Source organism: Mastigoproctus giganteus, chromosome 2 (genome assembly GCF_048544385.1).
Source record: "Mastigoproctus giganteus isolate SK-2022 chromosome 2, ASM4854438v1, whole genome shotgun sequence".
NCBI lineage: Eukaryota > Metazoa > Arthropoda > Arachnida > Uropygi > Thelyphonidae > Mastigoproctus > Mastigoproctus giganteus.
In genome coordinates this window covers 255,433,986-255,446,147 of record NC_143576.1, presented here as the reverse complement: position 1 = coordinate 255,446,147, position 12,162 = coordinate 255,433,986, and the positions used below count along the sequence as shown (strand labels likewise).

General features: G+C 37.5%; 1 protein-coding gene across 1 annotated transcript in view; it reads right to left on the bottom strand.

Annotated features, from left to right (window-relative positions):
• Positions 1 to 8,882: 8,882 nt before the first annotated feature.
• The window catches only part of LOC150090398 (Fanconi anemia group D2 protein-like), a 38,508-nt gene continuing 35,228 nt past the window's right edge, over positions 8,883 to 12,162 (bottom strand). Inside the window, exons 5-6 of the mRNA XM_090390300.1 lie at positions 9,024 to 9,117; positions 8,883 to 8,933 (exon numbers count right to left, since the gene is read on the bottom strand). Of these exons, the coding sequence (XP_090246426.1) occupies positions 8,883 to 8,933; positions 9,024 to 9,117 (145 nt within the window). The remainder of the gene's footprint in view (positions 8,934 to 9,023; positions 9,118 to 12,162) is intronic.

The window sequence follows — 12,162 nt, the reverse complement described above, 5'->3', positions numbered from 1 at the left end:
ATCTTTTTTTATGTCATTGTGTATTTCAAACCAATATGAACATTGGTGAACAATGTGATTTATGCATGACAGTGCACCAGCCCACATTTCCCAGTGATGTTTCTCACTTTTTAAATATGGAATATAATAAAGAATGGCTTATTCTATGCATATCACACCATGCAAGATAAACAGAGAAATTATATTTTGAAAGCTGCTGAAACCATTAAGAATATTCCTGAAACAAGAAGACATGCCAGAGAATCACAGATCATCACTAAATGCTGCACTATAACTCCATTTTACATAAACACAAAATGGAAGTCCCTTTGAACAGCTTTAGATAGTTTCCTTTAAAGGCTTTAAATTCAGAGACTTTCAGTAGTTTGCAATGTTTAAAGAGGGCTACTTGTCTTTCAAAGCAAATCCTTGGTCTGGCCAGCTTTCAGTTTATTTTTATGATTTATATTCAGTAGTAGCAATTGATGCAAGGAAGCAAGCTTGTATGGCATCAGCAAAAAAAAAATAATAAAATAAATTTAAAAAAAAATAATAATAATAAATAAATAATAAAAAAAAATACTCACCTCATCCATCCATCCCCTCTAATAATTTGTCAATTTTTTTTCTTAAATTCATTCAAACTAACCCACCTCAGCAACACTGGATGGAAATTTGTTCAAGCAATCAATGGCTGAGAGTAAATTTTCATATGCCTATCTTACAACCATCCTTTCTCAATTTAAATTTGCACCGCTTTATGTGGATCATCTGAGCAAGAGTTAGGATGAAATCCACATTTAATTTACTCAATCCAAGACCTTCTTTAAACAGGTCCACTCAGCAGTGCCTAGTTTGCAGACACTACAATTTGCAGAACTGAAGTCTTTTATGGTAAGAGTACTCGTTTGCATACTAACCAATCTTGCTGCTCTTCTCTCTACAACCATTCCAACCGATCCACTTCCTATCTAAAATGAGGTTTCCGGTACTCATAATGTGACCTAACCATTGCCTTATACAATAACACAATCACCTCCTTGTACCTGCAGGCAAAATTGCTGTATATCACTGATGGAACACCATGAGATATTCTAGTAACTTGTCTCTACACTGCTAAAAAAACGTCATGTCAGACTGTTGAATTACTCCTAGTTCTTTTTCTTTCTTCACTACCTTGAGTGTAGTACCACCCAACTTTTATGTTTTTATGGGATTACTGTAACTTGTATCTGGTACCTTGCATTTTTCAATTAAACCTCAATTGTCAATTCTCAGACCAACTGACTAATTTTTCTAGGTCATGCTCAGGTATCATAACCTGATTTTTGAAATGAACCATCCTGCCAACCTATGTATTATGTGCAAACTTAGAGGTTAAACTTGATATGTCTACATCAATATAATTACTAAATACTGAAAATAATAAAGGGTCCAGCACTGAACTCTGAGGAAATACACTAATAACATTAGTCCAAGAATACCAGTACCTAATAATAACCACTCGCTACCTTCTGGCACTCAATCATCCCTTTATCCTTAGCAATAACTTATCCCTAATCCGCTAATTTGTATAGCAGTCTTTCATGTGGCAGTATCAGAAGCTTTGCTGAAATCTATGATTTCAAAATTTAGTTTTTGCACTCAGTTCCTTTGAAGCTTTGCTAAGTAGCCAATCAGATTGGTCAGATAAGATCTCCCCTTAATGAATCTGTTCTGTAATTGCTGCATAACATCTTTGATCACTGACTCCATTATTTTTCCTGGAACAGGTCAAGTTTATAAGTCTATAATTACTCACTTCTCCCTTTAATCCCCTTTATGAATAGGGGAGATATTTGCCCTTTTCCAATCTGAAGAGACAGCTCCTGAATTCAGGGATGCTCTCATAATTATAGCTAAAGGTTTACTTACCTCTTTTGCTGCTTCCTTTAATATAATTGGATAGATTTCATCAGCCCTACATGCTTTATCTACTTTTAGCTTTGACAGTTTTTCTTCAACTTTCCTCTGAGTTATCACAAAATAATTCAGTTTCCAGTTATAAGTTAGTATATTTCTGGTATGCCCATGCACAGAAACTTCTTCATATATAAGCATTGATACAAAAATATTTTACACTGTGACTAGATATGCTATTCATATCTAGTCGACCAATGTGGTTCATTTCTTTCCTTCTAGCAATAACATAAATAAAGAACTCTTTGCTACTTTTCTTTGCCTTCCTAGACAAAGACTTTCTCATAATCTGCCTCAACTTACCTAACACCCTTAGTGACCAGACTGCAGACTAGTTTGTACTTGCTTAGGTTTCCATATCGCCTGCTAATTTATAATCATCCCATGCATTTTTCTTCTCTCTCACTAGTCCCATCAGTTCACTTATCATCCATTTAGGTTGAAACTTTGAACAGTATCTCTTAATTGGTATGAAAAGCTTGGCTTGGTAGTTTCTACAATCACTTCCCTGAATGCTTTCCATTTAGAATTTGCAGTTGGCAACATCATCAGATGGTCCCACTGAAAAGAATTTAAGAACTGTCTAAGACCACTGTAGTCATCTTTACAAAAAAAACAAAATCCTATCCCATAATCCTTGACAGTAATTACCTTTTTATGTAAATTCATATCAGTACACTGTGATTACTGCTTCCTAGTGATTCTTTTACCTGCAGCAGCTTAATGCATGAAGAGTCAAGGAAGATAATCAGATCAAGAGAATTGCATTCTCTTGTTGCCTCTATAACATGCTGTGGTGTAGAAAGCAGTCATCCAATAAATCCTGAAAGGTTGTGCTAGTGTGTGTGTGTGTGTGTGTGTGTGTGTGTGTGTGTGTGTGTGTGTGTGTGTGTGTGTGTGTGTGTGTGTGTGTGTGTGTGTGACCAACCAACCCACAAGTTCCATTCAATATCTGGAAAGTTAAAGTCCCCCATTATAATACCTTTCACTATACCCTGGATGAATTCTTGTTATGAAACTAATTTCTTACTGCCTGTCCCTCATACTCAACACTTACTTGGAAGTTCTCTTTTCTGTTTCCTTCAGGTATTGGATAATCACAATACTGATTTTACACTTAAACCAATTAGATGTAAGAAACTGCTCTTTCCTCTGTTTTGTTAATCCAAAATTTGTATATATTTTAATACTAGTGATTGTTTTGTATTGATTCTCAGTAATTCTCAGCAGTCTATGTGCCCTGCAGGTGAGAAGATTGTAAATAAATAACTAAGACATTCTGATTTACTGGCCCACTCTATTTGTCTGTATAGCTCATCATTATATGCATCACAGTTATTTGACCTATAATATACCCCTACCCATTTTTGTTTTACCAGTGTTTGTGTCACACCAAGGATTCAACATTACATTATCCCCCTATGTAAACTGGGTGTACTGCTTTAGAATCCATGTGCTTTTTAACTGAGAAGATAACTCTTTCCCCTTCCTCCTGTTTGTCCTTTCTGTAAACATTGCGCTCCCCATATTCAAATTCTGCACCTCATATATATTAGTGGCACCTGTTTCTGATATCCATACAATGACCACATTTCATGACCAAACCAATACTTCAAATTCCTCAAGTTTATTTACTATATACTTCTAGCGTTAATGTACAAGCCAGTACTAGAGAGGGAGTATCAAAAATTTTTTCCTTAACCTCCTATGTATTCTCTGTGAACATTATGTTTTATTGAATGTACTGCTTGTTTATTTAGTAATATATGCCAGAATTTTCATTGCTCTAACTCTTATGCTTCTTCTGTTACACAGCTAAATGTGTCACAGGGTGTTATCATGGATAAAGTCGAATATCGATCCATTATTAAAAAAATTCCTGTTTTTGCAAGGCAAACAGCCAAGGACTATCCACAAAGAAATGCCTACAGTGTATGGCCCAGAAACAAAACATGTTTAAAAAAAATTGGAAATATCCATCATTACTAACTTTCAAAAAAAAGGCTAGAGTGCAACCAGATGCAGGAAAGTGCTGCTGTTAGTTTTCTGGGAAGAGATGGGCATTATTATCACAGGTCGCCTGGTGAAGGATACTACCACCAATGACCATTACTACAGCAATTTATTGAAGCAATTACATATAGCAATTGAGGAAAAGCAATGCAGAATGCTCAGCAAAGGTGTGTCACTTGCTTCACAACAAAGCAACAGCCCACAGTACTGTAACAACCACTGATCTTGCCACACTCACTTTATTTTACTGCCTTGGCACCTTCTAACCTTTTTCTTCCACAGCTGAAATCATTTTTGCATGAAAAGCTTTGTTTTGGTAATGCAGAGGTAATTTGGTAATTTTAGTGACAGAAGCATGGTTTCAAGAGCAAGGTGAGACCTACAAAAATGGCAAAAGGAAGTGCCACAAAAGATGGGAGAAATGTGTCACTTTCGGTGGCGACGACTACATAGAGAAGGAGTAAGATACAGGGTGTCTATAAATTATTCCCCTGATTATGAAACTCGTTATATTTTTATTGTAATAGATATCTTAAAATGGTTTGCTGCATTTAAAGCAACTCAATGAGTTTTACCTCATGCATTTGGCAGCCTTAATTCCAGCAAGCATCACAACAGTACAGCATTAAAATGCTGACAATGCAGGAAAAAATAATATATGCATGTGTGGTTGTAATATAACAAACCTCCAGTGACTGCAAAAAAATGTTTTCAATGGGAATTCCAGAAAGATCCTGCTAAGGAATAATCAATGAGGTGATGATTGAAATGGTTTCAAGAAACTGGCAGTGTGCTACACTAGAAAGGAGCAGGTATGCCTAGTGTATTTGCAGATAAAGTTACAGAAATTTGAGAAGTGTTTACCTGGAAAATGTTTTCAGCAATGAAGCAACATTCCATTTGTCTGGTAAAGTTACCAGACACAATTTTTGCATGTGGGGATCTGAAAATTTCACTAGTCACTTTGCAAACATGGGCGTGATAGCCCCAAGGTAAACGTGTGGTGCACACTGTCAGCCAGATGATTGGGCTACTTTTCTTCCACAAAAACACTGCGAACTCTGCAAATTACCTGGATCTGCTCAAATTGTATGCTGCACTTCAGTTGGAAGATATACAGCCACAGGTGTTATATCAGCAAGATGGGACACCACCACACTGGAACTGGCATGTGTGATTTCCTAACTGATGGATAGGCCGGATGGTTCCATTGTAAAGAATTATTTAAGCAAACACTCAGCCATAATTGTGAGAGCATCCTCAGATTCAGGTCACTGTGGATTGGAGATGTGTGAATGTATAACCAATTCATAAAGGGGGATTGAAAGGCGACATGGGTATTGCAGACCAGGGAAAATAATGGAGTCACTGGTTAAAAAAGTAATGCAGGATCATCTGGACAGGAATGCAATTATACTGCAGTCACAGCATGGATTTGTTAAGGAGTGGTCTTGTCTAACCAATCTGATAGGTTTTATGACACAGTGATCAAGAACTGGATGCAAAAAACAATCTTGATACATAATTTCAAATAGATATTTACAGTATACCCAGTTATAAAATATAAGTACAAATTCAGTAGCTTTTGGAACACGTGTCCCTTTATCAACTGACAAAGGGACAGTTGATAAAGGGACACGTGTTCCGAAAGCTACTAAATTTGTACTTATATTTTATAACTGGGTATACTGTAAATATCTATTTGAAATTATTAAACTATGGACCCCAGTACTCCAGGCCCATTTGTCACTAATCTTGATACATATACTTGGATTTCAGGAAGGCTTTTGATACTGTTGCACATAAAAGACTGGTCTATAAATTGGAGCTGTTATGTTATGTTGTTATTTGGTTTTTAGGAGCATTAGCAACTAAGGCCATATTGCTACGGGGATATGCGGTGGTCATTCCCTGACCTTTCCGCATCCTCCGTATTTGGTGGTCATGGGCTCGAACACCGGTCTAATCAAGAAGCATGTGCTACACACTGCTGCTCCTGCCCACTTGGTTACGGAGGCGGCATAAATTGGAGAAATGTGGCATTAAGGGCAAGTTACTACTATGGATAAAGGGATGGTTAAGTGGAAGAAAACAGAGAGTGGTTATCAATGGGCACTGCTCTTCATGGACAAGTGTTATTAGTGGAGTTCCCAAGGATTCAGTGCTAAGACCATTGTTGTTTTCAATATTTATTAATGATACTGATGATGCCATAATCGAGCTTTAATGTCCAAGTTTGCAGATGATACAAAGGTTTGCAGGGTGGCTAATGACAGAAATGGCACTATGCTACTGCAACAAGATATAGAAAAATTAGGTTGATGGGCTGAGAAATGGCAGTTGAAGTTTAACATTGACAAACGCAAGATACTTCGTATGGGTAGCAGTAATCCCAGAGTGACTTGTCAACTGTGTGGTACTGCACTCAGGGTAGTGATAAATGAAAAAAAAAACCAGGGGGGGTAATTTTGCAGTCAGATATGGAATTCTCTCAGCAGTGCAGACATGCCTGCCAGGACAGCATGTCTTTTACAAGGCCATGGATAGGCTGCATCTTGAGTACTGTGTACAGATCTGGAAGCCTGATTTTAGAGAGGCTGTAAATCTACCGGAATGGGTGCAGAGAAGGGCAACAAGACTGGTGACGAGAACAAAAGGGTGCACTTACCTATAAAGGCTTACGTTCTTCAGACTGCAGTGTCTGGAGACTAGGCACATGAGGAAGATCTAAATGAGGTGTTAAGGCCTTGAATAGATTGGGTATGCTAAATGTTAATGGCATTCTTCCTCTTGCTGGGACTATGCACATGAGAGGACATAAATTCAAGTTGAGGAAGAAATGGTTGCAGGACAGAGGTGCAGAAAGTTTGTTTTCAGCGAGTGGGTGATTGAAAGTTGGAACATGCTTCAATACGTTGTTGTGGAAGTGGATGGTTTAAATAAATTGAATTTGAAATTGAAATAATTTGAATAAAGGAATTAGATAAATTCTTGGAGGGTATAGATTGGTGAAGTGTGTGGGGTTTTTTTAGCTGATGCTATAGAAGCTTGCTTTCTTGCTTCATTTGCCCCCACCACTACTATTACTATGTAAAGGACAAAAAAAGTTAACGTCACAGAGTTAAAAGACCAGACTGAACAGGCAATGACTGTCATTTTTCAAGAGATGCTTCAAACACTACTTCAAAGACAGAGGGTGGTAATCAATGGGTGCTGCTCTTCATGGACTAATGTTATTAGCGGAGTCCCACAGGGTTCGGTGTTGGGTCCTCTGTTGTTTTGTATATTTATCAATGATATTGATGAAGGTATATCAGGCTTAGTATCGAAGTTTGCAGATGATACAAAGGTTGGCAGGGTTGTTAATGACAGTAATGGCAGTATGTTACTGCAACAGGATCTAGAAAATTTGGGCAGATGGGCTGAGAAGTGGCAACTGAAGTTTAACATTGAAAAATGCAAAGTACTGCATATGGATAGAAGTAACCCCAGAGAAACGTACCAACTGTGTGGTACACTTAAGGAGGTAGAAAATGAAAAAGACCTGGGAGTAATTGTGCAGTCAGATATGAAGTTTTCTGAGCAATGCAGACAGGCTGCCAGGCAGGTCATGGGGTGTTGTCAATGATATACAGGAATTTTGTTAGCAAGGAAAAGGAGGTGATTGTCCCTCTGTATAAGGCAATGGTCAGCCCACGCCTTGAGTACTGCATGCAGGTCTGGAGGCCTCATTTCAGGAAGGATGTAGATTTGCTTGAGTGTGTACAGAGAAGGGCAACAAGATTGGTGAGGGGAATGAAGGGATCCTCTTACCAGGAGAGGCTTAAGTTCTGCAAATTGCAGCAGCTAGAGACTAGGCACCTGCAAGATGATCTGATTGAGGTGTATAAGGCCTTGAATGGGTTGAGCACGCTGAATTCTGATGGGATTCTTCCACTTGTTCGGATTATGAACCTAAGGGGGCATAAATTCAAATTGAGGAAGGACAGATGTAGAATAGATGTGCGGAAATTTGCCTTTAGCCAGCGGGTGGTTAATTGCTGGAACAAACTTCCATCTGTCATTGTGGAAGTTGATAGGTTAAATAAATTTAAGGAGGAACTGGACAAATATTTAGAGGGGATTGTTTTGTAATTTTTTTTTTTTTTTTTTTTTTTTTTTGGCTGATGCTGCATAAGCTCATATGCTTGCTTTCTTGCATCACATGCCACTACTACTACTACTACTTAGAATGAAATTGGCTACCATCTTGCCATTCCATGTGCAACTAAACCTGCCCATATGAAAGTTTACTGAAATGTGGTTGTGTGATAAGAAATTTTTTGAGTTGCTTTATTAAGTGTAGTAGACTGATTTACAATACCTATTACAATATTTGTAAAAGAATAAGAGAAGTTTACCTCAATATGATACGTAGAACACGTCTACGTATCATACTGAGTACACAATTAAAACGAAAACAATTAAAAAATAAAAATCTTACATTACAGTAAGAAATAATTAACAATAATTAAAAATAAAATGAACACAATTAAAAATCAATTTAATGCAATTAAAAATTAAGTAAAAAATGTAAGATTTTTGATTTTTTAATTGTTTTGATTTTAATTTCTGGAGAGTATCATAAGGAAGTGTTCTACATATCATACTGAGGTAAACTTCTCTTATTCTTTTACAAATATTGATATCACCATAGAACGTATTGAGCATTTTAGCTCTGGTTTCAAGTTAATAATCTATAGACACCCTATGTTCCAAATCTCAACCTCCTGGGACATGTAGAACGTATCAGGGGAAATGGGACACATAGGGGAAAATCTTTTTGATCCCCCTTGTATGTACACCTGTTTTTGCTTCTGGTAACCGGAAAACACCCATGTAATTTATGATTAATGTTTAATGTCTCAAAAAAATATATATATATATATCTTTTAGACATGTTGTTTAATCCTATATTTGTTTCCATGTAATTCTAAAAGACCCTGTGTATAATGATGCCATAAACAGAATATATAACATAATAGACTCTCTAACCACTAACAGAAAGAAAGAGAGAGAGAGAACTAACTTACTTCACCAGTATCTCCTCGATTCTTTGCACAATATAATTTCATACCTTCAGCAAGCTGACTGTGCATTGCCTTATAGTAGGTATTAAATGACTGCCTATGAAAAAATTCTAGATTAGAAAAGGAATGAAAATACAACTAATTGAATTCTGATAATAATAGGCAAAAAAAAAATAAAATAAAATATATATATATATATATATATATATATACAGAAACACACAGTCGGACCTCTCTTTAATGAACTTCCATATAGTGAAATTTTCTATGTATCAAACTTTTGATTTCCCCTTGGTCATTACATTGAAAATAGTTTCCGTATAACGAAGAAAATTTCCATAAAATGAACTGATTTCAAGAGACCTGGCTATGCAATGTTCACACCTCTGGCATTTAGGCAATAGAGCTGACACTGTAGAAAGCACAAATTAAGAGCTAAATCCCTTTAGCTTTAATAGCTAAAGGTGTTAATTCCACGAATTAAGAGCTAAAACATTTTACAATTTAATGGTGCCTGCAAAACCCTGCAGGAGGGTATGGGCCAACCATGGTGTGCAACAGAAAAAGATGGAAGGTTCTGGGAGTGGCCTTTGCCCAGCAGAGTGTCAGCAATGGCTAAAAAGAAGTAAAACCTATACAACTTAAACACTACTATACCGAGAAGTCCTGCTGGTCAGTTGTTCACAGCCATTGGCAAAGGAATTTTTCCAGCAGGGATAAGGAGGTGATTATTCCATTTTTTAAGGCAATGGTCAGGCCACACCTAGAGTACTGTATACAGGTCTGGAGGCCTCATTTCAAGAAGGATGTAGAGCTGCTTGAACGAGTACAGAGAAGGGCAACAAGATTAGTGAATGGAACAAAGGGGTGCTCTTACGAAGAAAGGCTTAAGTTTTGCAAATTACAGTGTCTGGAGACTAGGCACCAGCGAGGTGATCTGATAGAGGTGTATAAAGCCTTGAATGGTTTAAGCATGCTCAATGCTGATGGGATTCTTCCTCTAGCTCAAAAAAATCACCTGAGAGGGCATAAATTCAAATTGAGGAAAGACAGATGTAGGATAGACATGCGGAAATTTGCCTTTAGCCAGCGGGTGGTTGGTTGGTGGAACAGACTTCCATCCCTTGTGGTGGAGGTTGATAGCCTAAATAAGTTTAAGGCTCAGCTGGACAGATATTTTGAACGAACAGAGGGGTGAAGTGGAAGTGGGTTTTTTTTTTTTTTGGCTGATGCTGCATAAGCTTGCTTTCTTGCATCAAATGCCTCTGCTAATGCTAATTAAGGCATATTCCTGATGGGGCTTTGGCTCCGGTCAACCTATTTTCTACCATAAGAATTCTATTAGAGAATTAGGAGAGAGTGATTTTCCTTTATCTTGGAAATTCATCTGTTGTTTCGAAGAAATGAATCATCCACACTTTCAGTAAATTTCACCTGTCTCTTTACATGGTAGCTACAAGTGGTCCTTAATTTCAGCTTTGTTTTAACTGCTGTGCAAGTCCTTGAGTGTGGCATGAAAAAATGGAAGTGCTTAATAGTGTAGATCGGAGCGTTAAAAAAAGAAAAACCATTTTTCTTTTTTTAAACACGGTTTTTCAACCATTCTGAAAAACCGTGTTTTGATTTTCAAACTGTTTGAGGAAATGGGACCCAGTCGGGAGGAGCGTGCGAAATTATGCCTTTAGGAAGATGTAGATGAAGCAGTTTTTAAGTGGATGAAGTTCATTCGAGACCAAAGCATGCCGCTATCAGGGCTATTAATAAAAGAAAAGGCTATGAAGTAAGCATCTTTTCTGGGGCACAAAACATTTCAAGCCAGTTCTGGTTGGCTGGACAAATTTAAAGAGAGTCATGACTTACTCGAAAAAGTTATTTCTGATGAAAGTGACGATTGCAATCAGAAAGAGTTATTTCTGATTGCAATCGAAGAAGACTACCCATTGGAAAGAAACAGTTTTGAAAAAAATTATTGAGGATTACTAATCTGGCACCTCCATAGCCAGGTGAGCAGGAGCAGTAGTGCGTAGCACACGATTCTTGATTTAGACTGGGGTTCGAGGCCGTGACCACCAAATATGGAGGATGCGGAAGGCCAGGGAATGACCACCGCATATCCCCAGCCCGAATAAAGGGGTGAGGGTTGGTGTCAGGAAGGGCATCTGGCTGTAAAAATTGCATGCCAAAACAATAAAAAAAAGCTGACCCCATATATAACGGGAAAAAGCGAGGACAAAAAAAAAAAATTGAGGATTACTAATCAAAAAACATTCAACATTGATGAAACAGGTCTATTTTTTAAATGGAATATATAAAACCGAACAAAACAGTGACTTTTAAAGGTGATAAATGCATAGGTGGCAAAAATAGTAAGGAGAGCATTATACTCTTTTGGTTGCAAATATGGCTGGTAATGAAAAACTGAAGCTTTTAGTAGTAGGCAAAAGTAAACAGCCCCTATGTTTCAAAGGAGTAAAGTCGTTAGAGTTGGACTACAACTACAATAAAAAATCTTGAATGACAAGCGAAATTTTTGAGCAGTGGATTTTAAATTTCAATAGAAAGATGATCAAAGAAAACAGAAAAATCGCATTGATTGTCGACAACTGCCCTGCCCATCTTCACTACGTCATTTCGAAACTTACAAGTGTGAAGCTTGTTTTCTCCCTTCTGATTATTATTTTTTTTTTTAATTTTTATATTAGGATCCTGTAATTGATTACATTAACCCATATTTGTGTCTACAAATCGCATGGGTTCTCTGGTCGATTTGCCTGTTTTGCTGGACAAAAAACCCCAGTTTATAGGGGGGGGGAACCTTGCTATCTAAGCCTGAAACTGACTAACTCAGCCATGGTGTGAAAAAAGCCCATTAAAGTTCCTCGCATCATCGACAGAATTCGAACCCGGGCCTTTTCCATCTGGTGTGAGGAGGACGGTGACGATACCACTGTGCTACCCATGCAGACAACTTCCTTCTGAATAATTCATCTTAACTGCAGCCAGTGCCGGATTTACATATAAGCTAAACAAGCTACAGCTTAGGGCCTCGCTCCATCTTAAAAAATCCTTTTTTAATATTGTCACAGGTGAGCAGTAAGGTAGAAGGGCCTCATACATATTATAGCTTAGGGTCACAAGTTTA